The 13768-nt window shown below is 44.0% G+C and overlaps 1 protein-coding gene across 1 annotated transcript in view; it reads right to left on the bottom strand.

Annotated features, from left to right (window-relative positions):
* Positions 1-11263, bottom strand: part of ME3 (malic enzyme 3) — a 200940-nt gene extending 189677 nt beyond the window's left edge. The window contains exon 1 of the mRNA XM_077484919.1: positions 11128-11263. Within this exon, the coding sequence (XP_077341045.1) occupies positions 11128-11258 (131 nt within the window). The 5' untranslated portion in view covers positions 11259-11263. The remainder of the gene's footprint in view (positions 1-11127) is intronic.
* Between the last annotated feature and the right edge of the window lie 2505 nt (positions 11264-13768).

Genomic DNA, 13768 nt, shown 5'->3' with positions numbered 1-13768 from the left:
TATCTCATGAGCATTAATCCCCGGAGCCATCCACAGACATAGCTTTAAAGAAGAAGGTTTTCAAAGCCGTGAAGTGAACTAGTCCTAGTTGGAGCTGTGGTTTGGTTGTTCCTGGGCAGTGATGAGCTGGGGCATGTTAGGACTAGGATTCAAAGTCAAACCTATGTGTTTGAACCCACCAGAACATGGTCACCAGTATAGGCCAATTATCTGCAGCTGGGGCTTTCCTTGCCCTGCAATGGCACATGTATCTACCCCTTGTATACGTGCAGCTGTGGTGAGGGGAATGCCCCTTAGCCCTTGTACACACGGTTGGACATTCTGCCAACCAAATCCATTGGATTTTGTCCGACGGATTTTGTCCGACGGATTGTGTCCGAAACTGTTGCATACACACGGTCGGACCAAGTTATCAGAAAATCCGATCGTTCAGAACGTGATGACGTTATTTCGTTACGACGGGACTACGTTCGCGCTAGTAGCCAGTAGCTTTGATGTAGGAATTTGATCTGAGCATACGTGGCACTTTGTCCGATCAAAATTCTCTACACATGATCGAAGTATGTCCGATCGGACCAGTTTGTCGGAAAATATTTCCAACAAGTTGGAAAATTGGGTCCGACGGATATTCCGACGGAAACAGTGTGATGCATACCACACACAGTCGGATTATCCGACAAAACGGTCCGATAGGACACATTCCGACGGATTCTCCGGCCGTGTGTACAAGGGCTTAAGGCCTCCACTAGGGCTGAAGGCCTTAAGTTCTGCCTTAAAGCATAAGTGTAGTTAAAAAAAAAATAAGTAAAAAAATTTGTGCAAGGGATGGTACTTACTACAGATACTCCTCGTTTAACGACGTACCTGTTTAATAACCACTCTGACTTACAACCAGCTCTCCCCACTCTTATGACGTGCTATGCATCATTGTATTGTACATGACAGAATTTTCGTTTATGTTCTGTACTTATGCAAATTAAAACAACATTATTGAGCTGGAGTTGTGTGTTTTAGACTTTTTTTTACAATATAGTACAGTAGTTAAGAATTCTTAAAATATTGATTACTTGTGACTCGTTTAACAACCAATTTGTTTACCAACCTGGCCATTGGAACAGAATCTGGTCGTTAAGCGAGGAGTACCTGTATGTACTTAAAATTCACTGTGGAGTCTGTGGTGACCCACTGAGTTCAATTCGCATTTGTGAGGCATGGCACTGTGCTTTTTAGGTACGTTTTAACCCAGCCCTACAGAGATCGAAATTTGGCTGGTTCAGCAGGGACCGTACAAATTTCCATGTACGGAAACCCTGGTTGAGCACAAGTTGATCCATCAATTGATTTTTATACGAGTCTGTTGGGTATTTCCTGAATAATTAGTGCCGCGGGCTATAAACCAGCAACACTAATGATTGTATTGTGCCAGCAGGGAAGGCTCCCCCCCGGCAGAACACAATAGTGCTGCGAGAGGGATTCCCCCATCAACACAATTGGTGATCTAGCGATTTTCTTGTTCCACAGGTGGAAGGAAAGAAAATTGCATAATGTATGAGCTGCTTTACTGTATTTGTTTTTTTCTTCGTTTTGTTTTTAAGAAGAATTTCAGGTATGGCACTTTTACATGGACCAATGTAACTATGTACAGCACATAATTACATTGTGGGATCCCTCTAGTTGCTGGAAATCTCTGTAGTAGACATGGCTTCTCCAGCTCCAGTGATCCCCACTTGCTTCAAGTCCCATGCCAAGTGGCTGCCCTGCAGCATCAGGAAAATAGAAGTTTGGCCGCTCGGCACAAGTGCCTTTCAGAGAAGGCTTTGTATTCTCTCAATGAATGCACAGTATTCTCTGACTGGAGGAGGGGTACATTGTGACGCCCTGCATCTACACCTCATCCAACCAAAGAACACTTTGCAATTACTGAGAGAATGCAAAGCAATCTCTAAATGGGGCCCGAGCTGAGTGACCAACCTCCTGTGATCACGATGCAGCAGGGCAGGTGCTTGGCACGGGGTCCAGAAGCAAGTGGAGCTCACAGGAATAAAGATGTTTACTATAGTGATTTCCAGCTTCTAGAGCAGGGGTCTCCAAACTGTGGCCCGGGGGCCAGATGCGGACCTTTGCTTGCCTTTATCCAGTTCTTGGGACACTATTCATCCCAAGGATGTGAGACACTATTCTGCCCTCTGACACCAACAATGAGACAAAATTCCTGCCACTGACATCAACAGTGGGGCACTATCCCCCTAATACCAAAGATGGGGCATTGTTTACTCTCACTAATGCCAGAAAAACTGTTAAAATTTTCCTTCTGGCCACAGTCCGCCCCCCCTAAAGTCCAAAGGACAGTAAACTGGTCCTTTGTTTAGAAGGTTTGGAGACCCCTATTCTAGAGAGATCCCACAGGTGTGATTGTATATGCATAGTTACATAGTCCAGGCTCGATCAATGTACCTATGTAGAAAATGCCATACCTGGAATTCTTCTGTAAAAAAAACAAAAACACAAATACAGCGTGTAAGAAAATGGGGGGTGATTAAACAAATAATATCAATATCATATGTATTGGCAGCTCCTGAATAGCACGCACTAGGTGTTTTTTCTAAAATTAAAGTTGCCTAAACTGCAGTTTGGTTTGGGTGTAATTATATAAATTGGGCTTCAGCATTAGTCTGACTGGACTGTGAGATGCCTGACCCCAAGGGGCACTGTCTCTTCTGGCAGGCATGGAACTATGGTCTGGTCAGGTGCTTAAGTTACTCTTTCTCTGAGCCTGCCCAGTGGGAGGGGCGTTCTTGCTGTACTTTCTGGGAGAGGGTACTTAAGGTGCGGAGGTCACGTGGTTTGGGGTTCTGGTCCAGTATGATGTGCTGGCTACATGGTCCTGATCCTCCTGACCAGCCCCCAGGAAGGCTATGGCCTGGGGTGCGGATCCACCCGACTTTAATGTCTTGGGACTGGCTAGCCCGAGGCAAGGAAACTAAAGGATTATTCTGAGGTGGATGGGTGCCGTCTCCGGTTCAAGAGAGACCCAGTGTAATTCAAGCATTCCAAGGGAGGACTCTTCAGAAGAACACCATGTACGGGTTTGTTTTCTTAGCAAGAGCCTGGAAGGGCTGAAGTAACCGAGAGAATCTGGTCTTGTGGAGATCTCCAAGCAGGCGGAAAGATCCAGGTATCCTACAAGTGTTCTCAAGCTTAGTTTTTCTAAGGGTTTACAACAACGTCTGTGGCAGAGACTTGTTCCTAAGTAAGCACCTTGTTGGCTGCTAGGCCTTGTGAGAGAGGGACTGTCCAACCTGAGTGTTCATCCAGCGCTGCGAATGGCTATTCTGTGGATGCAGTCAAAGTAAGGAAGTTCTTTAATGTTTTTGACTTTGACATTGAGAGTACCTGAACTTCCTTTCCAATCCTCAAAGACTGTTTAATGGTTGAAGCTTGCAAATAAAATCCATTCAACTGGATCTATTGTCAGTCTCAAGTTACTGGCCCATCTACCAAGGGACATCCGCTAGACGTGCAACAAGGAGAACGGAGGGTAACGGTAAGCCCAAAAATAACCAGCATCTCCTTCGGGGGTTAGTGCTACACATAAATAAAATCATTATTATTAATCAGCACCCACTTCTCACTGTTTGATAGGTGCTGGTCAGCAATGAACACACATCACAAACTGTAGGTGAAAAAGATTACATTGTATAAAGAATTAAACATGAACCTCTTAATTACTGGTCAGGAAATATTACATAAAACAAATCTCAAGGAGGCAAATAAAAAGTCACAGACAAAGATTTACAGTTACAACTGGTACAATCAAATTTGACCTACCCCTATTGAATGGGGGAGAAGTGGGTGTTGATTAAAAATATTAATGTAATTGATTAATGTCATTATTGTTTATTTAATCACCCCGATTTTAATACAGGACAATGCACACTTAAAAGGAACAGTGGCATGCCTTTCAAATGTTTATTGCGCTCTGCAGAGAGAGAACTCCATGGGTCACCACGGACTCCACCGCACATTTTTTGAATGGATTGTAGAATACCTACCATGGTGTATGTAGCCCTGTGGAGTACAACGGAGAGCAAATAGCGATTTACGCACTTTGTTATATCAACCTTAAGTGGATGTTCCCTCATTACTTGCACAGTCTTTAAGGCAAAATGATTATCGGGTAGGTTTTTAAAGTGACCCGGCCAGTTATTACAAATCTGAAATAAACGGACTCTAAGCCATGTCTTTAATATGGTATTCTGTTGCCACTTAAAGAGGAAGTAAGCCCTGATGGGTTTACTTCCTCTTTCATTCCCTGCAAAGGCAAAGCATAATGGACTACTATGCATCGCATAGTAGCCCATTATGTGTCACTTACCTGACACAGGAGCCAGCGAAGTCGCCGCTGTCCCCTGTAGTCCGCCGCATCCATCTTGCTGGTGGCGTCTCGCAGCTCCGCCGCTGTCATTCGGCGAAGCCGCGATGACGTCACTCCCGCGCATGCGCACGGGAGTCGACACGCGCGGTAGCTCCATTCTTGGAAATGCCGCGCTCAGTGCGCATGCGCGCCGATGTCTACGGCGCATGCGCCGTAGACAGCGGTGCCCGTTTTCGGGCAAATATCTCCTAAACCATATAGGTTTAGGAGATATTGCTTGGACCTACAGGTAAGCCTTAATCTAGGCTTACCTGTAGGTCAAAGTGGTTTGTAAGGGTTTACAACCACTTTAAAGGATTGAGATATAACAGATGCAGATATATTCATTGGGATTCCTAATCCATTAACCATGGTTTGTATGAGAAATGGAGATTATTATGTAAATTACAGGTACAAAATAGAAACCTGGACAACCTTCAAGGAAAATACTCCCTTGTCTTGCAGATTGTCCAAAGTCTGTTTTTTACCTGCAATTTACATAATAATCTCCATTTCTCATACAAACCATGGTGAATGGATTAAGAGGAATCCTTCTAGATTTATCTACATCCATTTATTTCAGTCCTTTAAGTGGGTATGAAACACCATGTTAAAGTTATGAATTGAGTTAATTTGCTGTATTAATAATTGATTGCAGTTTGCTAAAGGGTGAAAGATATATATTGCTCTTGGATTAGTACAAACTTGTCCATTTAGACATACATATATACGTTCATTGTAAACCCTTAATTTTTTTTTAAATATCAAACAGGTCATACTGTTTGATATCAATGTCAAAAACAAAACAAAACAAAAACAAAAAAGTATAGAGATTTTTATTTTCTTAGGGTAAGTTGGGGTTCATTTGGTTATAACTCTTGGCTCTATTGCTTACGACAGTGTTGTTCTCGATTGCATAGGTCATGTCACAGGCAGTGGACATCAAAGACTTTGCCTCCATCCCTCCTGCTCCGGCTAGGGGTTCTGAACATGGTAGCACGCCCTCCTTAAAGTGGTTGTAAACCCTTACAACCAACTTTGACCTACAGGTAAGCCTAGATTAAGGCTATACGGTTTAGGAGATATTTACTCGAAGACAGCCACCGCTGTCTACGGTGCAGGCCGCAGATCGCGGCAATATGCGCTGGAGTGTCGTCATCACGGCTCCGGCGAATCACAGCGCCGGAGCCGCGGGACCCGGAAGTCGCTCCAGGATCCATGGCAGCGGCGAAGAGGAAGACGGAGGACCGCTTCGGGGGCTTCATTCTCAGGTAAGTTATTCAGAATGAGCTAGTATTCTATGCATACTAGCTCATTATGCCTTTGCCTTACAGGGTGTGCTTTTAAAAAAAAAATTGCCTTTACTTCCTCTTTAAGAACCTGGACTGTCCAAAGACTCATGGTAGAACTACAAAACAGGGGTATTTTGTACCCGGCTTTGGCTCACTAAGCGAAGCTATTCAGACTATTCCCCTGTGCTTCAGGCTCTAATGCTGAGCAGGTTACCCTATGGTCTGTCGCCGTCCCTTTCACAGTTTCACACCACCCTGAGCTCACTAGCAACCTCCTGTCAGGAGTTGCGGGCCAGGGTTGAGGTTTTGGAAAACCACCAGAGTCCGACCCCAGAGGCTCCTACCGTTCTAGGGACATCAGGTTTCCAGGACCCCCTTGGTACCATGCCCTGTACCTTTAGGTAAAAAAACAAGTGCGCCTTCCATTACCCCGGCATCCTACCAGGTACGTCCAGGGCATTCCAGAGTTAACGCCTGGCCCCAGCTCATTCAGCTGACATAGCGGATGCTTTCAAACCTCTCCTGATTTTGCCGTTACTCTGGCAGTGGCATGGGATAAAGTGGAGGGGTCTGTATTATTTTTCTACTAAACTTGCTTTTGGGTCCAGAAGCAGCCCTTGGCTGTTTGATACTTTTGCTCAGGCACTCAGCAGGATACTCACCCACATAGAACACTGTCAAGAAGTCATCCACTCTCCGGATGATTTCCTCCTCATCAAAAGTTTCAAACAGGCCCCGCCGATCTACAGAACCTGACATCAGTTTTCTCTGCTCTCAACATCCCACTGGTGGCAAGAAAAATGGAAGGCCCGGTGACTGCACTTACATTCCTGGGAATCACGCTGGATACTTGTGCTATGTAGGCCAGTCTACCTGCAGACAAGTTAGACAGAATCAGAGACTGGATACATGTGTTCGTGATCTCTCAAGCCTGTTCCAGAGAAAATGCTCTCGCTGTCAGGCATGCTTATGTAGCGATACCCTCATAAGGGCTGCTGCCAACCTCCCATTCACCATGATAAAGACAATAAACAGACATTCTGCTCTGTTTTGTTGCTTTTATTGTAGGGTATAACTTGGATAGTAGAAGAGAGAAATATGAGATGCCCAGGATACAGCCAGGGCCGCTGATAGGGCAGTACAGCCAGCCCTACTGTACCGGGCCCGGCCAGCAGGGGGGCCCAGACAACTTTATTCTTCAGCTTTGGTAAAAGCACATTGCCCAGGTGAAAGCATTGATAATGTTCCTAGGATTGCTGTAACATAATTCTATTTTATCTGGGCCCCATCAGTACAGCAGAGGGGCCCAGGAGGTATTAGCAGAGAGGGACTATTTTTTCAATTTCGGGTGCAGGCGTCTAAAGCCAGCGCCGCACTTTTTTAAAGTTCCTGCTGGCCGCGGCTGATGACAGCCGATCTCTGGCGGAGTGATTCTCCTTTCCTCCCTTAGTAACCGAGGAGGGCAGAGGACGGGCTGTATCTGAGCGGCGGGAGATGAGAGAGAAGTGGTTGAGAGCGCAGGCAGCATAAGGATACCGATGCACGTGCAGGCTCACGTTTTCTGGAAGGTACAGAAACAAACATACAGAGAGGCATACAACAACTGTACTGTGTGATCATCATCATAATGATGATAATCACATAAGCACAGCGAGATGCTCTTAGGTCTTGTTTACGTTTGTGTTTGGGGGGGGAGGCAGTAAAAATGTGCAGCTCAGCCACAGTTTTACCATCTTCCAACCACTCCCCCTTTATGCTGCAAAGACACTACTGCCATAGTGCTGCAGTAGTGACGGGATGTTGTGTAAAACACCCTGCAGGTGTACTACAGAAGTAGTGCCTTTGCTGCATAAGGGGGAGTGGTTGGGGGATGGTAAAAATGTGGCTCAGCTGCATATTTTTACTGCGTCCCCCCACCCAAAACACAAAAGTAATCAAGACTTAACAGTTAGCATCTCCCTGTGCACTGCCAATCATAACTGGAGGCATTACCCACAGCCACACATATACATGGATAAAAGTATACATGTGCCGAATGTCTCGACCACGGGGGGGGGGGGGGGGCCCTGTCAGGTAGGCTGTATGGGGCCCCATGATTTCTAACAGCAGCCCTGGATACAGCACATTCTTGAAATTACTTTTGGCCTTGGCCTTGTATCTTTGTATTTCTGTGCATTAACTTCCTTACTGACTGTTGCTTCTTTCCTTTGTACAAATCCTTTACTGCATAATTACTGCCTTCCAAAGGAACAAAGGGAACCACTCCCAATAATTCCCACTGGAAAACCGTAATGATGTTGTCTTATGAGCCAAAGAACCAGAGATGCACACAGCTTCCTTCTCCAGATTCTATGAATCGGACAGTCACCCAGTCTTTGGAAGTTATTACCAATGTGCTAACCAGGCCAGAGACGACATGACAACTCTCCCCATTGACCTGACACATGGCAATAAACTGACTTCTACTTTCAGCCAGTCCATGCTTAACAATGCTGTGTACCCCTGGCTCTGACCAGTTTCTCTTATGTTACGCTGACCTTCTCCTCAAGAACAGTTCTGTGCCCCCGGTCACAGAATGCTGCTCCAACTCCTCTGCTTCACTGCTACTTTCACTACTTGATCCTCTTTACAACCAGGTCCTGTGTTCCCTGGTCACAGCAGTCAGATGCCTCCTTAGAGATGAAGATCTGTATCTTTAGCTCCTGTCTAGCGGTTCCTCCATCCCTCCTCCCTCACGTGGGGACACGTGGAACAACACCTCAAATCTCCATTTTGTCTTTCTGCTCCCCAGAACTCCTCCTTGGAAATATGTGACCCCAGCTTATATGGGAGGCCTGCCCCCTGCCAATACCAAGAGATAATTGGTCAGGGCTCCTCACATGAGCTGCCTGCCACTTGGGTCTCAGGTCCTACCTCTTCCAGAACAATCCATCTGAAAGCAGAGAAGGCATCTCTGAGCCAAAGTACAGGTGGCCACACCCCCCACTACACTAGACACTCCCAGTCCCAAATCACAAATCACCACAACCAGGCTAGAAAAATACTACTTTAGCACCTACCTTTAGGTAGAGGGTGCTACACTTAATTTTGCCATGAGGATCATTTCCCAGGGTAGATCGTTCATTTCACGTTTGTTGGCTTTGTTACCTTCAGCCCCCGACTCTGACTCTCGGGTCAAGTTAGATTTCATGGCTATATCCAACTTACGTATGTGGGACGAGTTCCTCTATCATTGGAACAGAATCGCCATGTTCATCCCTGCAGAGTCGGTTCTTTTCTCCTCAAGTCTTGACTGATACAGCAGCCACCAACAGCTATGCGGCTATTTTTGGCACTCACTGGCTAGCTGGGCTATGGCCATTCGAGATCTTGGCTATTCCAGGGTTTGTGCAGATGTCAGCTTTGTTCGAGAATTGCCCCATAGTGTCGGCAGCACAGGCGTGGGGCCGCTTTTGGACAGGTTAAATGGTTGTTTTCTCAACGGACAATCAAGCTACCTCAGAAATTTAACAAAGGCAGACCCAGGTCTTCACTCATCATGTCTTTTGTACGTTGGCTGTCCCTTCAGTTCCATTTCTACATACACTCTAGGTTCATCATTGGTGTATAGAATACAGCAGCAGATGCTCTGTCCCGTTTTAACTACCCGCTATTTTCTGACAGATCCCAGACACAGGCGCCTGTGCCAGACTGTCCCCGCATTTCTTGCTGCTAACGATGGACTAGGTTCCCACTGGGCTGATGTGGCAGTTTGGATCTACAAGTCAATATCAAGTAACGCCAGGAAGGCTCATGACATGGCCCGGAATACCTTCCAGGCTTGCCAGTCTCAGTATCCTGGGAGTGATTGTCACAAACATTCAATATCTATTGGTTTTCATTGCCTTCTGCCACTCATAGCTCAAGCTATTCTACAGCACTAAGACATATCTGGCAAGAATTCTACTCCCTCATGCTCCCCTCTTCTCAGCACAGTTCATGAAACGTTGCCGCACCTTGCTTTCAAACCTAGGTTTGGACCCCAAAGCTTATTCTGGCTATTCTTTCAGGATAGGTGTGGCTTCCACTGCTTCTTGCCAAGGGGTCCCCAGTCATGTGATCAAAAAGTGATAGATACAGATATATCCCTGATCCACATGTTGAGATGTCAGGGGCATTCATGCTTTTGGCTGGTTAATGTTACACACGATTACTTTCAATTAATTGTTTGCTAGCTCATCCTACTTTCTTTATTTTTTTCCCCCTTAGGCATACTGACCATGTGACTACAGCACACCCCAGGTCACTTTTCTCGTTTCCCCTCATACCTTTTCCTAATGTGGTCTACTAGAGACTCAAGAGTAAAAATGGGAAGGCTGACTGCGGTCAGCCTGTATTTTTAGGAGTCAGGCTGTATTTAAACCCACCCTCTATTTTCCATTGCCTGTCAACTGTTCTCTCGTGTCCCACCCGCCCTTCAACTTTTCATTCTATTCCTTCTCTTTGACCTATACTTGGGTATGCCCCCTTTAGGCATGCTGACCACATGACTACGGCACACCTCAGGTCACTTTTCCCATTTTCCCTCATACCTTTTCCTAATGCGGTCTACTAGAGACTTCAAATACAAATACACACTCACACACACACACAAATAAAAAAAAAAATAAAAAAAATTTCTTCATCATTTTAAGCCAATATGTATTCTTCTACATATTTTAAATAATGGCAATAATATTGATTAGTTTGTGCAAAAGTTACAGCGCCTACGAAATAGAGTATAGATTTATGGCATTTTTACTATTATTTTTAACTAGTAATGGCGGTGATCTGCAATTTTTAGAAGCACTGCAACATTGTGGCCGGACAGATTGGACACTTCTGACACTTTTTTGGGACCACTGACATTTATACAGCGATCAGTGCTAAAAATAGCCACAGATTACTGTATAAATATCACTGGCAAGGAAGAGGTTAACACTAGGGGGCCATCACGGGGTTAGGTGTTCCCTAGGGAGGCAGTGTAGTGACTGGAGGAGGAGACAGATTGCTGTTCCTGATCACTAGGAACAGCAGATCTGTCTCTCCTTCCCTTACAAAAAGGGATCTGTCCCGTTTGCATTGACAGATCACCATTCTGTCTCTCTCAGGAGCGATCGGGGTGGCCAGTGGACATTGCGGCCGCCGGCCACACGTATCAGCTCTAGTGCCCCCTGGTGATCTTAAAGCAGACAGCGTACAATAACGGTGATTCACCCAGGAACAGTACAACTGCGGGGGCTGGTCTTTAACTGGTTAAGCAATAAAGTGCTGCTTGTGTTATAAAGAAACATGGTGAACAAAAAAAGAAAAAAACACAACTGCTTATATCTGCCAGCAGTTACCCAGCTGGAACAGGGCCACACAGATATCAAATGAAAATTAAACAAACTTTTAACATACTTGTCCAGATCGCTGGCCTTTGTTTCATAACTCTTGATGACACGCAGAGTTTGTACATCTTGGCTCAGGAAACATGGAGGAAGGAGGCCATGAATGCCAAGCTGCAGACGTTCTTCAAGTGTGAATGCCATACCCTGACAAAAAACAGACATAATATTGTAATGGCCACCTGTAATAGTATAGAAACAAAGCCTTCTCTATATTCAAGAAAAAAATAAAAAATAAATAGGTAAAGAGGACCAGTCCTGAATGTTTTAAAAGTGGTTAAATACATTTAAAGCTCAACTACAAGCAAACGGGAAAATAAACATTAAAAATACATATTAAGAGAGCTGCGTTACCCGTCAAAAGATTTGTTATTCTGTTCAGCCAGTCCTGAGATGTACACATAACAGAGTCAGGCTGCTGCAGCTAAGCAATACAGCTGGGTGGCCTTCCTTCCCTGGCCTGTGATTGAACAGCAAGGTAACAGCAGTAGGCTGATAAGCATCCCTCCTCTCAGCATGTTTCGTGCCATCTACCAGTACATTACTCCTAAATTATGTCATATTTCAGGAGTCTTCGTGGGCATTTTTTCCCCCTTTCATCTAGAGGCGGCGTTTTCTCAGCTATGTACATCCTCCTGCCTGCATACCCAAGCTATGGGCAGATGGATTCCAGAAAATAAAACGCTACATTAATCATCTGCCCTTAAACAAGATGGGTGCAGCTAGAAATGCCACAGGGATGGTTTTCAAAGAGATTTCTCAACAAAAGTAAAGTATGGATAGATGGGCAAATTTGTTTTGAATATTAAAAATGAATTAAATAGGGTTTTCAGTTTGCGGTGCTCAGATACAGTTCCCTTCCACTTTAAAAGAACCCATAACTGCATTATTTTGCTTTTTCTTTATATCTGCCTGAAGTTTAGCTTTAAAACTTTTCCACTTATACAGGGTGGACTATTCAGTTCTCAGGCTCTTTGATTCCACAGGAGCCATGAGGATTAAATGGAGCCATAGCCTTTTACTAATGTCAACCATACCACGATGGACATCGAAGAGCTCAACATGTTTCACCATTCAATGGCTTCCTCAGGAGACTTGCGAATTACAGACTGAATCAGTATATTACTACATCAATTGAATGTCATTCATTAATAAAATAGACAATAGATCATCTGAAAGGCCATCTCACCCCGGATGCATAGCAAGAAATCCTTGGTGTTCAATATGTAAACAGATGTTAAGAACCAGAAGGATTGCAGCTAGAGATATCAGTGTGTCATAGGAAGAATACAACCAACCAATGGGAGCCTCGTCATCAATTAATGTAGTAATATACTGAATTAGTCTGTATTTAAGGTATAAATATACCTATACAATATACATGTTTGACTTAAGTTAAATGTGTTATTTTTCTATTCATTTATAGAATTATTTTGTACAGTGATTCACAAGTCTCCTGAGGAAGCCACTGAATGGTGAAACATGTTGCGCTGAATACAATGTACACCCCTTATGACAGCATTAATCATCCATGAAGGTTTTTTAGATGATCGTTTTCAACTTTTGGATATTCATAAATTTATGAATTGTTGGTATATCAATGTGTTTGCCACCTTAAAAATGCAATTACTTGTATCTGTAAACAATTTGAGTATTTCCGGAATGTGGGGTCTCTGATCGTCACATCCTTGGCTGATCATCCAATTCTTTATAAGAATATGGGGTTGACCTCAGCCATAGCCTGTACTTTGCCAAAGGGGCACACATAATATACAGTAAACGTACGGCTACAAGGCTCTTTTGTAAGGCTACAAAAGACCGTGGACATATTTCAGGAGATAGCCAAAGACTGTGGACACATTACATATTGTGGTTGGAGGCTGTAGACATGCTGCAGGACACAGAGACTTGGGAATGTAACATGCGATGGCTAGAGATCATTGCCATCACAGCCCCCTTAAAAACCAATGCTCCCCCCTAACATCATAAACTGCTGGGGTGCTAGGGCCATATAACAAGAACCAAGAACCACAGTCTGAACATGAGGGTTTTTTTTACAACATGTTGGCCATCAATGTAAATTATTAGCTACTACCCCAATGCAACAATGATATGAAACTTCAGTAAAAGGATATATTTTATGATTACAGCAGCTCTTCATTTTAATGCTTTATTCTGCCTTTCATTATAACAGAGTGCTTTTTTTTTTTAATAGCTTGACTACTTCTGTACAAGTCACTCTGACCTAGCCAAGCACAAAATCTATTCCACATGTTATACAACTTTTAGTTAAGGTTGGGTAGCTATTACTGTACATTAATGCACATTAAAAAAGGAAGATCCTATTTGCAGTTGTTATATGCACGGCTCTTAGTATTTTCCAGCTAGGCTAATTTTCTAACAAGCAACAGCTTTGAACAGGCATGTAATAACCCATCCAATTAGGTGTAAAATGGCATCTCTGGTGCCATTAGCATAAGCCATTATAGGAGGAAAAAACGATAAAAAAAAAAAAATATACACACACCAAAATTATACTCGGATTGGTCAATGCGAAATAGTAATAGTGAGATGTAAACATTAAATGAATCAGTGTCGAGGCGAGTTAACATTGTGACATTATCATCAAGGATTAAAAGGACAACTTGATGACT

The sequence above is a fragment of the Lithobates pipiens genome, unplaced genomic scaffold, assembly GCF_037356315.1.
Source record: "Lithobates pipiens isolate NorthernLeopardFrog02 unplaced genomic scaffold, aLitPip1_a1.2 Scaffold_169, whole genome shotgun sequence".
In the NCBI taxonomy this organism is placed as follows: domain Eukaryota; kingdom Metazoa; phylum Chordata; class Amphibia; order Anura; family Ranidae; genus Lithobates; species Lithobates pipiens.
This window is presented reverse-complemented; position numbering and strand designations above follow the sequence as displayed.